General features: G+C 42.1%; 1 protein-coding gene across 1 annotated transcript in view; it reads left to right on the plus strand.

Moving 5' to 3' along the window:
* lekr1 (leucine, glutamate and lysine rich 1) overlaps positions 1-13,881 on the plus strand; it is a 101,088-nt gene that overhangs the window by 65,313 nt on the left and 21,894 nt on the right. Inside the window, exons 7-8 of the mRNA XM_005920114.2 lie at positions 8,645-8,722; positions 11,470-11,673. Coding sequence (XP_005920176.1) covers positions 8,645-8,722; positions 11,470-11,673 — 282 coding nt within the window. The remainder of the gene's footprint in view (positions 1-8,644; positions 8,723-11,469; positions 11,674-13,881) is intronic.

Below are 13,881 nucleotides of genomic sequence, written 5' to 3' on the forward strand. Positions count from 1 at the left end.
CAATAGATGAAAGATTTGCCTTTAGTAAACAGTTAAAGTCCCATCCTGATCCCATTTTGTTGTGCTCTTACACACAGCGTTGAGAAAAGCCTGTGCTGGTTTAATATCGTGTTCGCCTCTATTAGAATTGCAAGCAAACCCCGAAGGCGTGCGCAGCTGCTGAAAACAATTATTTTTATTCCAGTGCAGCAGAAGTCTGCAGTGGGGTTTAGGTGCAGCAGGAAAACCCACGCTGTGAGTAGGGAGGACACATAGGTAGCTGTTACAGCAGGTCTGTGAGGAGCAGAGGCTCAGTGACGTTTGGACTTACATGGACTGAAGGTAACCTGACAGTGCTCTGGAGCAGAAAGCAGTAAAACAGTCAGAACTTCTCTGAAGAATGAGAACATATTAAAGAACTATCGCTTTTTTGTTTGCTTTGTCACCACACCTTTTGAGTAACCCTGCACCTAGATTTTAATAAGTGATACGCAACTGTTTTATTTTCCACCACCCTCACCTCTCGCTCACGTCCTCAGATCTGATTCCATTGAAAGGTTGGAAGCCGGCTCTCTGTGGGGACGCGGGGCTGCAGGGCGAGGCGTAACCGGATCGTCCAAGAGAAGCCCTGCGGCTCCGCCTCCTCTCCAGGCCATGTCTTTTGTCCCCGCCCCCAACACTGGCTCGCCTGCGGTCCCGGCGTACCATTGGTGGAGGCTGGCTGTCATCATCACCATCTTCATGCCGTAGGGTCGTCTGGGGAAAGACATGACAGGTTGTAAAGTGAGTGGTACTTAAAAAAAATGTTAGGGTTTAAATGAAGCAAAGTGGTCTGACCAAAATCTAAATCAAAAATTTGTAGATTTTTTGGTAAATGAAAAATGCTGGATCCTTTGGTCTAATGAGTGGAACTTGTTATCAACACACATTTCCAAAGTTAACATGCTGTGAGACTAAATTATGGCTTCTTATAGTTCTTGTTCTTCACTTTCTGTTTCATTTATTTATTTTTAGTTATCACCCGTGCCTTGTTTTTAGTTTTACTTCCCTCCCCTGCTTCCATGTCTAGATTGAGTGCAGCTGAGTCTTGTTACTGTTGTGTTTCCACTTCCCTGATTACCCTCGTGTATAAATAGCCCTGACATTCCCTTTACTCCTTGTCATAGCATCTGTTAACCTTCCATGCAGAGATGGGCAGTAACGCGTTACAACCTCTTCAGGTTGTAAATCGTGTTTTTAAAAAGTAACTAAGTAATTAATTACTTTTGAAAATAAGTAATCAGTAAAGTAACAGGATTACTTTTTTGGGGAAGTAATCAGTAATTAGTTACTGATTACTTTTTTCAAGTAACTTGACCAACACTACTTACCATGCCAGAAGTCAGCCAGCAGTGCCGGCTTGATACCAGATCTGGGCCAGACCTGCTTGCTATGTGGGAACTAGAGGATTGTGAATAGCTGTGGTTGTTAGATTGTGGGTTGGTTCAATTGATGTTCCTAACGAAAGGTGGCTGTGTTTATGAGCATTTAAGTCTAGATTATGAAATAAGGTAGAAAAGGTGTGCCCGAGTTTTTTTGTTATATCAGGCAAAACATTTTCCCGCTCCGTTAATTCTGTTGCAGTGTTGTCAGTGTTATGAATGATATCTGTCTGCGATTTCCATAAAGCTGCCCGTGTGTGGTGGACAGACCTGCAGCAGCATATTTTCCTTTTGCAGATTCACCTGTGCTCTGGAATCATGTTCAATAAAATCTTGTATAAGAACCTCCGTGAGAGCACTCGAAATGGGTCATGGAAGAGGCTTTCTTTCAGCGTGACAGTAACCGGAAACATCCCAACAAGGCAACAAAGGAGTGGCTAAAGAAGAAGCACTTAAGGTCATGGAGTGGCCTAGCCAGTCTCCAGACCTCAGTCCTGTAGAAGATCTGTGGACGGAACTCTCCAAAGTCCCAGGATATGGAACTAAAAACGAGTACAATGTGTCTGCTTTAATTACATGTTTTATTAAAATTCAGTCTGTTTACTAAAATGATCAGTCCACCGAATTTCACCTTGGCTAATGTTTTCCAGCTCATGAGTGTTTAGCTCTTGGATAAAGGAACAGTTGCCGGCCATCCTGCTGTCGACAGGCTTTCCACTTCTGCCACTGAGTTGACAGCCTCAGTCATTCTGTTGCTGTTTATTCGTGTTTGTTCTGTTCGTGATTCCAGATCTGAGATAACCATGTTTCAGTTTCGCATTCAGTGAAAAGCACTTCTTCTTTGCAGGTGTTTTATTGCCATGTTTGACAAGTTCTGCCATAAGCCACAGGTGTATAAATAGAACATACACACATGCAGCTGTGTAAATTGGACAACAAAAAGAAACATTTGCATCCCTTTGTAAAACTTCACAGAGCTTTTTGCTTCCTGCCTTTAGCCTTAAAGATAAAGATACGCAACAAAATGGAGCAGGATGTTCGGTTAAAATTAATAATTTCTCAAACCCTCATGAGTCCCACGAGGATGTGTTCAGGAACATCAGTCTTTTTCTTCCCAGCAGGAGGACGACATTTATTGCTGTGGTAAAATGTATTTTTACAACTGTTTGATAAGCTGTGACTTGGCAGCGACGTTTCATCAAGCACGAACAGTGTTTTCACATGCACACTTTAACTGCTCACTGCAGGTCAAATTTTCCCATCGATTACCTTTTTTAACCCTCGAAAAAATATTCACTACAACATGTTCTCCAATACTTCATGAAGAAAAATACAGAATTACCATTATTTACAAAGCAAAGGACAAAAACAATGAAATTGAGGATAAGAAACAAGAACAGGAGAAAAGATGCACAGAAATTCAGAGTAAAATCCAAGCAATGGTGAGCAAAAATACCAATTTGAAAGGACTATATAACAAAGCACAGTAAACACTGAAATGCAAGAGGAGAAGTGACGACAAGAGAAAAAACAAACTATCCAGTCTACACTTCAAGAACTGCAGAGGAGACATCAAGAGTTGCTGGGCATCCAAGACAAAGTACAACAAACAAACCACAACATGCATGAGGATAAGAAAGTTCAAGAAGAAAAATATAAAGAGCTGCAAGAAAAACAGTAAGAACTCCAAGAAAAGCATGGAAAAATCACAAAAAATTAAAGGGCTGGAGAAAATTTGAGTTACAACACAAAGAACTTATTATTGAGATGACAAATCTCATAGCACAGAACAAAAGTCTACAGGAAAAGTGCCTGAAAAATAAGAAGCACTTCAGGTTTTCCAGAAGAAGGACTCTGCTGCTTCTTCACTTCAGCCTGGACAAGAGAAACCTCATCTTCCTCCAACAGGAGCAAACTTTACAATAAATGATGCAAATAAATTCACTGTGCTTCAGGATTTATTCAATGCTAATCGGGTTTAGAAACATTACTGATGGTACTGAATGTAATATATGCAGAATGATTGAGATTGTGGAATTAATTCATAATTATTCTGTAGCGTGTGGGTCTGTGAAACACGTATCATGTGCATAAGAAAACCCCAAACACACAAAAAGGAAGGATCATCTTCAGAAAGCCTGGAGAACTATTGCTCATTGCGGTTCAAGACTTTTGCACTGCACTGTACACAGCAGTGTGAATATAATTCAAGGTTAACATTCACTGATTTCACTGGTGCGTATTTAGAATTAAAAACCTGCTTAGATACTGGTCCCCAGTTACAAGTCTGTTTGCAATCAATCGCAAAGAATATTATATTTCTTCAGGGAAACTGAAGAAAGCAAACAGTTTACTGTGGTGCACAAATAATAGTTTTCCTGTGTTTCTTTCCATGTCCGTGTCCTCTTCTCTTCGACTGCTTTTGCATGAAACAGATCGTTCTCATTCTCTACTTTTGTGTTTTATTTTTAAGCTAATTCCATCTGACCCGCTGCCCTCTTTCTTGCCATAAAAACTGCTCACGCCTCTGCTTGCATGTGCCCAACCTTAATTTGACTTTGTGGCCACGCATGTGGAACGTGCACATCCATCTAACACAGGGATGAATGCAGAGACAGAGATGACGGAGGCGAGGTTTGCAGTCTGACGCGACCTGACATATGGAGATAGAATGCTACAGGGAGAATCAGCCTTAAGGACATGTTGCATGATGAGTTAGGTGAGAAGGATCAGGCAAATATGTTCAAGCCTAAGACTTTATTGCATGATAAAGGGTGTGTATGGAGATGATGACAGAGAAACAGGGGCTGACATGTAGGTATCTGAGCAGTTCCTCACTGTTGTCAATTACAATGGTAGCTGTAGGCCAGTTTGGCGCGTCAACTGTCTGAACATGTTTTGTAAATTTGCTTGAATATTTATCAAAACTGGGTATATTTATTTTTGTATCTTGGTATCATATTTCTTGCTTTAATCTTTTTTTTTTTACTTGGAAATCAAATGAAGTGCTTCTCGAATAAAAGTACAAAGTGCCTTAAGTGTAATATTGAGTAAACGTTACGTCAGTTAATTCAGGAATAATTGTGTTAGTCTTGATAAAAATTCATCTTGCTTTGCTTAAAAAGTGCCAAAGTGTTAAAAAACAAAACCAAACAAGTTATATTCATTCATAAATAATGTTATTATTACTAATGCTGCCGATTTTGTTATTAAGTAAGTATTATAAGAAAGTGCAATAGAGAATATTTTTCAGTTTTATTAATTTAAATCCCGATGCATAAATATAACAGCTGATTTTAACTGCTGTGTGGTTTGCATGTTCTAAACAAGTTGTTAAACACTGCATGGGTGTGCCACAGATTTGTGCTCTACTTGAACGAATGTCGCTGGTTAGAAATAACAATGAGCACAAGGGAGTGATTAATCTGTTTCGTGTGTGGCAGACAGTCAGCCGAGGTCAAGACTGAGGTCCAGATGGGACGTCTGAGTCGACCCTCCTTTCACTGTCCGCTTGACGCTGACTAAAATGCCCACAGACGCTGTTTTGTGGGAGTTTATGGGCGTCTCTGTGCATCCTGAATCCTTTTAGTCTCAACTTGTATCTTCACGTCTCCAGAGCATGTTGGACCCTCGATTCACTCTTGATATTTAAGAGCAAAAAAATAATAATCTGTGTGTAAAAGCCATCGCCATGACAACTCCCCAACCTTTGACGCACACCTCAATCAGACATCCACACCTGTTTTGCTTCTGTGGCACTATCTGGTTGCTTTGGAAACACACATATCTGAGGACAGTCCACAGCTGTGGAATGTTTTTTTGATCTTGCTGTGCATTCTGACCAGCCAAGGGCAGCTTGTTCTCTCATTTGCAAACAAAGTGACTTACAGACTTTTAGGATACTTTTATCACCTTCCTTTCATCCAAAAATAACGCTAATTTATAATACACTGTGCATGCAAACTCTGCTCCTTGTGTGGATTAACTTTTATTAATCTGATTTATGACTCACGCTACTGGCTATGTATCATCTGTCAGCATTTGTCAGTGCATCACAGAGAGCTTCACAAACCTCCGCCTATATCTCAGGATGAGTCGTTTGGAAGAGGTGTTGGGAAGAGTCCTGCTGCTTTCTGATTGGCAGGAGACACCGAGCTCGTCCTTTCATCAGAGGACGAACACATGGCTCATCCAACGCAGACGCAGGCCCGGTTAAAAGGATGGATTAGTTGGAGGAGAGGGTTAGATGAAAGATGGGATAGGACGCATGGAGCACGAGAGGAAAGATGAAAGAGTGGTTGGTGAAATGAGTGAAGGTCAAGAGAGAAAGAGCAAAGGATTGATGTGATTGATGTGAAACAGCTTGTTTTCATAAGGATGATGCACGCTGGCTGCCCTGTGTATGTGTGTGCCCGCATGTGTGTGCATTAAAGCCAGTGTGTGTGCATTATGTCATATGTCTGTGTGGTTATTGGCAGTAGTATAGCGACTGCTCTCAGGATGCCCCGTTTCCCACGAGTTCTCTGACACAGAAACAGATTTTTTTCTGTCTTTTTTTTCCACCCTCACCACACTCTGCTGTTTATCACATGCTAGATAAAAATCAGCCACAGCCCTTTGAGAAAGAAGACTTTTTTTTCTTTCCTCTTCCCTTTTCAAATTCAAAAGAAATCTCACTCTTTTGTAAGCACACACCACAAAAATAAATGCATTTCCCTAATGTTGCAAGTGTCTGCTTTCCTGTGACCGGTTGCCAAGAACAACACCACTCTGAGTCAGCATTTCAGTTTTGGTGTTGCCATTCACCACATCCTCCAGTGACTGCCACCTGTCCTGCTTCAGGCCCGATCGGCAGCAAACAGTGCGCAGTTTTGGTCACTCGAATATTTTCCTGGTCTGCTTCACTTTTACGAGGCATTCCTGAACTGTGTGACACATCTAATTACGCAGGGGAACGAAATGTGGCCACGAAGGACGGGCGAAGATTAATGTGATTCCATCAGTCATCCAGCTGAAGCCTGCAAACATGTGACGGCTCTGATCTGAATGCTACGTGCTGTCAGGCTGTGATTGCGCATGCCACATCTGCTGTGGTTACCTTGATTAAATCTTGCACAACCAGGAAGCTTTTTCACCTCGTTTTAAGTTCGTGCAGGGTTTACCGATAGTGACATAACTCGGTCCACTCAGTGGGAAAAACTATTAAGGGATTTTGTTGTTTTTATTCTGAACCCATCTCCCCTCCCCTGGAGGAACTTTCCTGGAATCCTCATGTTGTGATCGTAACCTGCTTCTGACACATCTACTGATAATATGTGATAATAGATTCTTCTGACTCTCACTTTGTTTCCATGTGCAAACTGTGTGCACCACATGCCTGTAGCCACAAATGTGCCCAAAGTCCTCCAGCGCTCTCACGGAGCACTGTGGACTTGACTGCACTTTGAAGCCTGCAAAGTCACAAAGAAAACACCACCGACCACCGTTTTACTCTCTCTCTCTCACTCTCTCAGTCATCCTTCTCTCCCTCAAAGGCCCTTTTCACCTCAGAGGAAAAAGAGTCAGGAACAGGAGACCGGGAGATAAAGAATAGAAAGAACGGAAACAGCAGTTGAGAGTAAGATATTGTGAGATAGATATCATGAAGATATCATGTCATCTCTGACCTTGAAAACACAAAGGGAGGGAGAGAGAGAGGGTCAAGGCATAGTAGTTTGTAAAGTATGAATTGTATTATGCTGTAGCTGAATAGAAAGAATGCAGGAGGTCTGTTCCAAATCATCGGTAGATGCCCGGGAAGAAAAGAAGGTTAAGAAAAAAAAAGAGCAAGCGAGAGAGAGTATGGGATGGAGATGTGTGAGTGTGATGGAAGGTACAAAGAGCGGGAGGCTGATAACTGGAGCCAGACAGCTGCGAGTGTTACTCTCATTATGTGTCTGTATTTGTGCTTCTGTCTGTGACTAACATTCGCATACTTTCACTGGCTGCTATCACATTCACACCTTACGTGTCACCCTGAACTCATCTCTCCAGCATGGATTTAATGTGGTTGTCTGGCATTAGCTGCCGTTACTGTGTTGCCTTTTCTTTTCTTTTCTTTTTCTTTTTATATAGTTTTAGACGTACATCTCAAGGGGAAAGCTGCCATTTTTGCAGGGTCAGAGCTGTTAGTCCCCAAGCATTGGCTTGACAAATAATCAGAAAGGTCAGGCTAAAGCCACACTTTTAAAACTTTGCTGAAATTACAGTTGGTTTAGGCCTGCACATTCTGATTCAGGTGTCTGTGCGAAGCATTTAGACATATTTCATGTTGCTTTTAGAGCTTGAACTGTTACTAAAAAGCAATCAAATCACTCATGAAATGCAGATTACAGAACTTATAGAGTGAGGAGCTGCTCCGGCTGTGAATCCACTTTTGTTGAAATGTACAAATAATTCCAAAGTGTTTGTCAGGGAAAAAAAACAAAATCTGTCTCACTGGAAGTGAAAACAGGCCGCCTCCCTCTGAGCTCAGACATGCAGGCCTTCTCAGTCTATATCCTCGTTGCGTGTGTTTGCAAGGTCACAGGGCTAGACGGCCGAAAACATACTGGCACGCACACATACACCCAAACACATTAACTGATCATGCCGCCAGAGAGGGGATTAGACTGAGAAGCCGGCAGGGTTAGGGGGGTTAGGGTAAAGTATGTGTGTGTCTGTGTATGTGTATGCATGGAAGGTAGGAGTATCACACACTGTCATGGCACGCACTATTAGAATTAAAGCCGATTTACTTTCTCGAGAAGAGGCAGCAGCTGCCCATAGAACAAGAGGTGATCTAAAAAACACCATCTAAATTTTTTTTACATTAAAATCACAACATAGCAACTCAATTTAGTTGCAAACTGACAGACAGCAGCACTTTTTTGAGCTCGAAGAGTTGCAATATGCTTGAACTTTTGCTGGTCCCAGAGGGAGGATTCATTGTTAAGCTTGGCTTCTTCCACATGGAGATTCAAGTCAAGGAGTGCGCAGAATAGCAGCTGTATTGATTTGGCATCTTGCTCAAGTACTCTACAGTGACACTTGAGATTGTAAAAAACATACCCAGGGAATATGGATTTCCTTCTGGCTGAATGTGAACTGTGGGTATGGGAGTTAATGCTTGCTATATTAGATCTATGCTCATAAATTGGTCATAAATGTATTTACTCAACAAATGGTGGAAATGATCACCTGTGCCATGTGCTTTTGGTCTCCAGAGAGCAGAAGAGACGGAGTGAGGAGCAGCTGTCCCAGCTAGAAGACTCTGAAAAGGAACACAGAGGAAAGCTCCTCAGGTTTGCTCCTCTTTCTGTTTCTCCACGCTCCAACTTTCCCACAACCACAACTCTCATCCCACTCATTCTTCTCCAATTATTCTCTTCCTGTGCTCCATCTCCTTCCTCCCAAAGAGAGGTGGCTGTATAACTGTTGGCCCTTGGATCATTTGTGGAGATCTTAGGCTCCATAAAGTGCCGGCGACACAGCCAAAGCTCGTGTGAGGCTGGCACGACAGATGGAAGCACTTCTTAGTTGCCGCGGAATCACGTTTCACACACACACACGCATCCGTAGACATACTGTACTGTAGCTATGCCGAGGTAAAGCAGTAGTCCGTCACACTAACACACATGTGTGTCACACTCACACAACCCACATGTGTATACCCACAAGGCCTCTCATCTTTCCATGCAGGCGATAAATGTAGGGTGTGTATTTTTTCACATGGTATTTGCTGGTATTCCCGTTCTAAGATGCTGGCAGCCTGATGCGTTCAATTACACCGTCGATTTATTTCCCCTCCCACACTGAAGCCTCTGATCTAACCCTCTGGCTCCTATACGGCTCAACATAAAGCAGTGCTCCGCTGGGGGAGGTGGAAGCTATTTTAGAAGGATGAGAGATTGAAGAAACATCCCCCGATACCTGAAAATGTAACAGGAGACAGCAATTTACTAAACTGCCCCAAATATGGAGACCATAGGTACCAAAAGACAATGTTTATCTGGTCAAAACACTTTGGCTTCTGCAGGGAAACCAATGAGTGCCTGCTTTCTAACGCTGCAGGTACTGATTTCGAAATTGAACTTCAATCTGTGAATCTGTCCAGTTACGCTTGCTTCACGTGGTTTGAAATAGGTTTATTTGAATGTCCCTGCAATTTCCTTTAATATGTTCCTTTAAAGCAGATAAAAGCGAGAACAGACAAGAGAATCCATATCTTTCTGTGTTTGACACCACTTTAGAGCTCTGTTTCTCTTTGTCAGCCCATCTCATTCTCTGTTTTCTCAAAAACACTTGATCCTGCTTGTCTGCCTCCTAATAAAGCATCGAGATCTATGGCCAACGTAGATAGTGCACCTGCCCGTTCATTATTTTTCTCCTGTGTTTTTTCATGAATGAACAGTCAAGTAAATTTGGTACTCTGGACCAGAGATGGATATGGTAATCTGATTACTTTTTTCAAGTAACCAGTAAAGCAATGGATTACTATTGCAAAAAAGTAATTGGATTACTGTTACGCTCCCGTAAGCACGCTGCGTTACTGCGTTGCTAAACCGTGATTTTGTTTGTGAGAGTTTCTCATGACAATGACGTACGAGCGTGCGACGTCTGTGGCAGCAAAAGACATGTGTAGAACAACAATGGATAATCTGGAGTGTGGGGGAGAGTACGACCATGCAGTGCTTAAAGCTTGAAAGTACTGACATTACTTTGAGTTTGATTCTGTGAAAAGTGACAAAAACATTAGTGTCTGCTTTTTAACTGTCTGCGGGAAGAAAACTTCTTTTTACAGCGAAAGATTTAACTTCAAATCTGAGCGAGCACCGAGCACGCTGCTACGGGAATGGGAAATTCACAGAGAGACACCCGGATCTCCCCACTGACATGACCGCTCCTGCTTAACAGGTGAAGATGGATTTAACAGCGACAGGACTTAGTGCTGTTGAATCTTTGATTTTATTTATTTTTTCTGTGTTTTACTTGCATCTATTTGAAAGAGCGAGTGTAAACACAAAAAAGTATTTTATTTTATATGCTGGAGAATGCAGAAAATAGGTTTAAATGGTAAACAAATTTCCCCCAGTCAGAGAATGTTGCATATAATTGAATTTTTGCTTGATGCAATGTGCATAAAGTTAAAAGATTAAAACTAATAAAGGAGGAAACATCATTTTCTAATTGGTGCATGGAAACGTTCTTACCCTGCACAAAGGACAAGGAAGACGTGATCTGTCAGCCCCGAATAGAAACTCCTCATATGAAATTGAAAAAAAAAAACCTGACTCTCCAGCACCCATAGCACAGTGCCAAGAAATTAGACTCTGAGTGATGACATCTGGCAATGATTGAAGTCCTTTTTAATGGAAGATAATAACATTTAAAATATGATAAGAGGTAATGGAATATGTACGTTTGCAGTTATGTGGGCGTTGCACCAGTCTATTGAGTTGAAGACAGAGCTGAGTGTGAAGCTCGTCGATCCACGTCCCCACCTGCACCCATGGTCACGAGCCAAAAGAATGGGATCGTGGATACAAGTGGCGCAAATGAGCTTCCTCCATAGCGTGGCTATGCTTTCCCTCAGCTGTAGTATTTATTTCCTTTACATGCCTGCTTTTGTAGTCATGAACACAGTGTTTTAGACAGCTGTATATAATGTCCAAAAGGCAATAATAATAATCAGATTGATTATTGTTGTTATTAGTAGCAGTAGTAGTAGGCTTAGACTTGTGTTTAAATTCCAGCCGCTGGTATTTGTTCGTACGCACAAAAAGGTAACTTATAAATTTGTTCCTAAAGTACGAACAAATTCATAGCCAAAAATATTGATAAATCGTAGATTTGTGTATACACACTGTTAGTAAATGAGGCCCAATGAACTTTAAAAGTCCCAGTTTTTTCTCACCTGCTGAAGTCTGATAAGGTTGGAGAATGAACAGACTGTCCTTGGTGCTTACACAGACCGGTTGACCTGTCAGTACAGAGTTGAAAAGCAAACCTTGCCATGTGTGCACGCTCATCTTATGTGTCTTTTTCATAGGTTACAAGTGGAGCTGGAGGAGAAACATGAGAGGTGGTTGTCATGCCAACAGAGATGTGATGCAATGCAGAAGCAGCTGTTGTCTTGCAGTCAGAGAGAGGAGCAGATGAACCGGAAGTACTTTGCAGCTGCAGAGGAAGTGACACAACTAAGGAGAGCTCTGGAGAATACAGAGCAGGAAACAAGAGAGCTGAAGAAAGAAAGGTGATGACTGTGACTTCTGTTCTATTCTGTAGTTCATCATTTTGCAGCATAGGTGCTAACTTTGATCTATAAAAGTGCTGCCAGTGAAACAAACAGCAGTAATTTAATCTTATCAGAGTTTGTAACAGAGACACATGTGGAGAAAAAGCAACCAATTTTAGGAGTTACAGATACACAAAAAATTAAGACAATTGTGGGACAGGGACGTGGGAAGGAGACATGGGGCCCCATAGCTCGGATGGTATACTGTCGCATTTTTCATCTTCACACCTATAAAGTTTATGACTCACACAGACACAGATTCACCCTCTCTGTGGCTGCTGGTGAAATGTCGTGAAACAAAAGCCCTTTATTTTTTTCTTGCTGCAGACAACTTAACCACCTCCACCGACCTCCAGTGACCCATGAAAGGACTCGCAGTTCTCTGGTCTTTCTCACCCTTTTCACATTACAGACTTTTGCTACACATCTGCAGCATCTGTCTTATCACCACTCCTTCTGTGCTTCCACTTAGAGCGCTACCTGGGTCCAGCTTTATCCCCTGTTGACGCACACCCACCGGCACACATTCCTCTCTACAGTATGTGCTGCACATTATCCCCTTCCAGCACTTTTATTGCCTGATTTGAGCAGAAACACTCGTCGTAGTTCTGTGCTCAGCGTCCTCTTTAGAGCAAGTATCATTCACCCAAACACACGTGTATCCATCTATCCAACTCATTTATTTTATCTAACATTCACATGGATGCCTTGAAAGTAACTTGAGGTTCACTCTGGCCCAAGGAGAGATTGACCATCTGACTGGTAGATAGCCTGCTGTACCACATGAGCCACAGGCTGTGCTTGCTAGTTTACTATGTAATAATCCTTGGTCTGCTTGTAAGGATTCAAATCATCTTTAATATATATCACTTTTCTATTCTTACTGACCGCTCAGAGCAGCCTACACTACATGTAGTAGTACAGTAGAGGAACTATAGGTACTTTATTTATGCTTTGTGGTATATGCAAAGCCATTTAGTGAGCATATGTGAAAAAGGACTAAAAAACAAGATTGAAAGTAAAAGTGGCAGCTGTGTAATAAAGACAGCCAAATTACTGCTACTACTCAGTCGCAGCAGCAAGGATAATTCACCCCATCATCTCTACGTTAACTCGGAACGGCAGCTCTTTAAATAGCTGCCGATGAAAAGCAGTTGTGAAGTGACAGTGAAAGGGCAATCTTAACAGCTGGCAGGCAAAATTTTCCTCAGGCCAGAGTAAGATTGAGGGAGTGGTGAAATTGCAGGGATGGACAAGAAGGTCAGTACAGAGGGACGGTGAAGAGAGCAGAAGGAGGCAGGAAAAAGGAGAACAAATTATGGAGAAAGTGAGGATAGAAAGTAGGAAAGGAGAGTGAAAGAGAGAGGGAGGTAGAAGGCTAGGAGTGTTTCAGGGAGGAGGGATGGAGACTGTGACTGTGGTTTCGGTGGTTACTTCACACACTGTCTGGCTTTCGCATGCACACAGCATGGGTCACAGGGGCCGCACACAATCTACACACTCACTCATACACTCACACACACACGAAACTTGACAGCGTGCCTTTGATTCAGTCTAACTGACACAAAGTTTAAAACAGAGAGACGGAGCGGAGAGGAAAAGTGGAGGGAGAAGGAGGAAAGAAAAAGTGGCAGAAAGCGGGTTCAGAGTGAAAGATTTAAAAGTCAAGAGAGGTCAGGAGTATCCGTGTGCTTCCTCATCCATAAATGGGTGAGGGCTTGTTTCCAGTGGTTTCAAGCTGCAGAGTTTTCGTGACAAATATGAACTCGAGAGCAAACTCGTTCTAGCCCCACAGAGAAGCAGTTTTAATGCCTCTGGCTTTTCTTATATAGGCTAATAAAAGAATAGAGGAGATTTATTTCAACCACACATCTAAGATATTGCCTTCATCTGTGTTTACCCTTCTCTCTCGCTGTCGTTTTTTTTTTAAGCTCGTCTCTTGGTGTACTCTTGATCTTCTCACTGTTTTCTTGGGTGGAAAGTATTATATCATCCTTGTCTGGTTCTTGACTTTTATTATGGCTCTCCCTCCTTTTTTTTTTTTATTAACAGTTCATAAATTGCTATTGCTGTAAATTTATGTCAATTTTTTCTTTACAAGGCAGCCCATTTGTGCTTTGAAAGCTCGAAAGCTTTGAAAGTGTGTGTGAGTGTGGGAAGATTCTC

The sequence above is a fragment of the Haplochromis burtoni genome, unplaced genomic scaffold, assembly GCF_018398535.1.
Source record: "Haplochromis burtoni strain Fernald_Lab_line unplaced genomic scaffold, NCSU_Asbu1 Contig_38, whole genome shotgun sequence".
NCBI classification, from domain to species: domain Eukaryota; kingdom Metazoa; phylum Chordata; class Actinopteri; order Cichliformes; family Cichlidae; genus Haplochromis; species Haplochromis burtoni.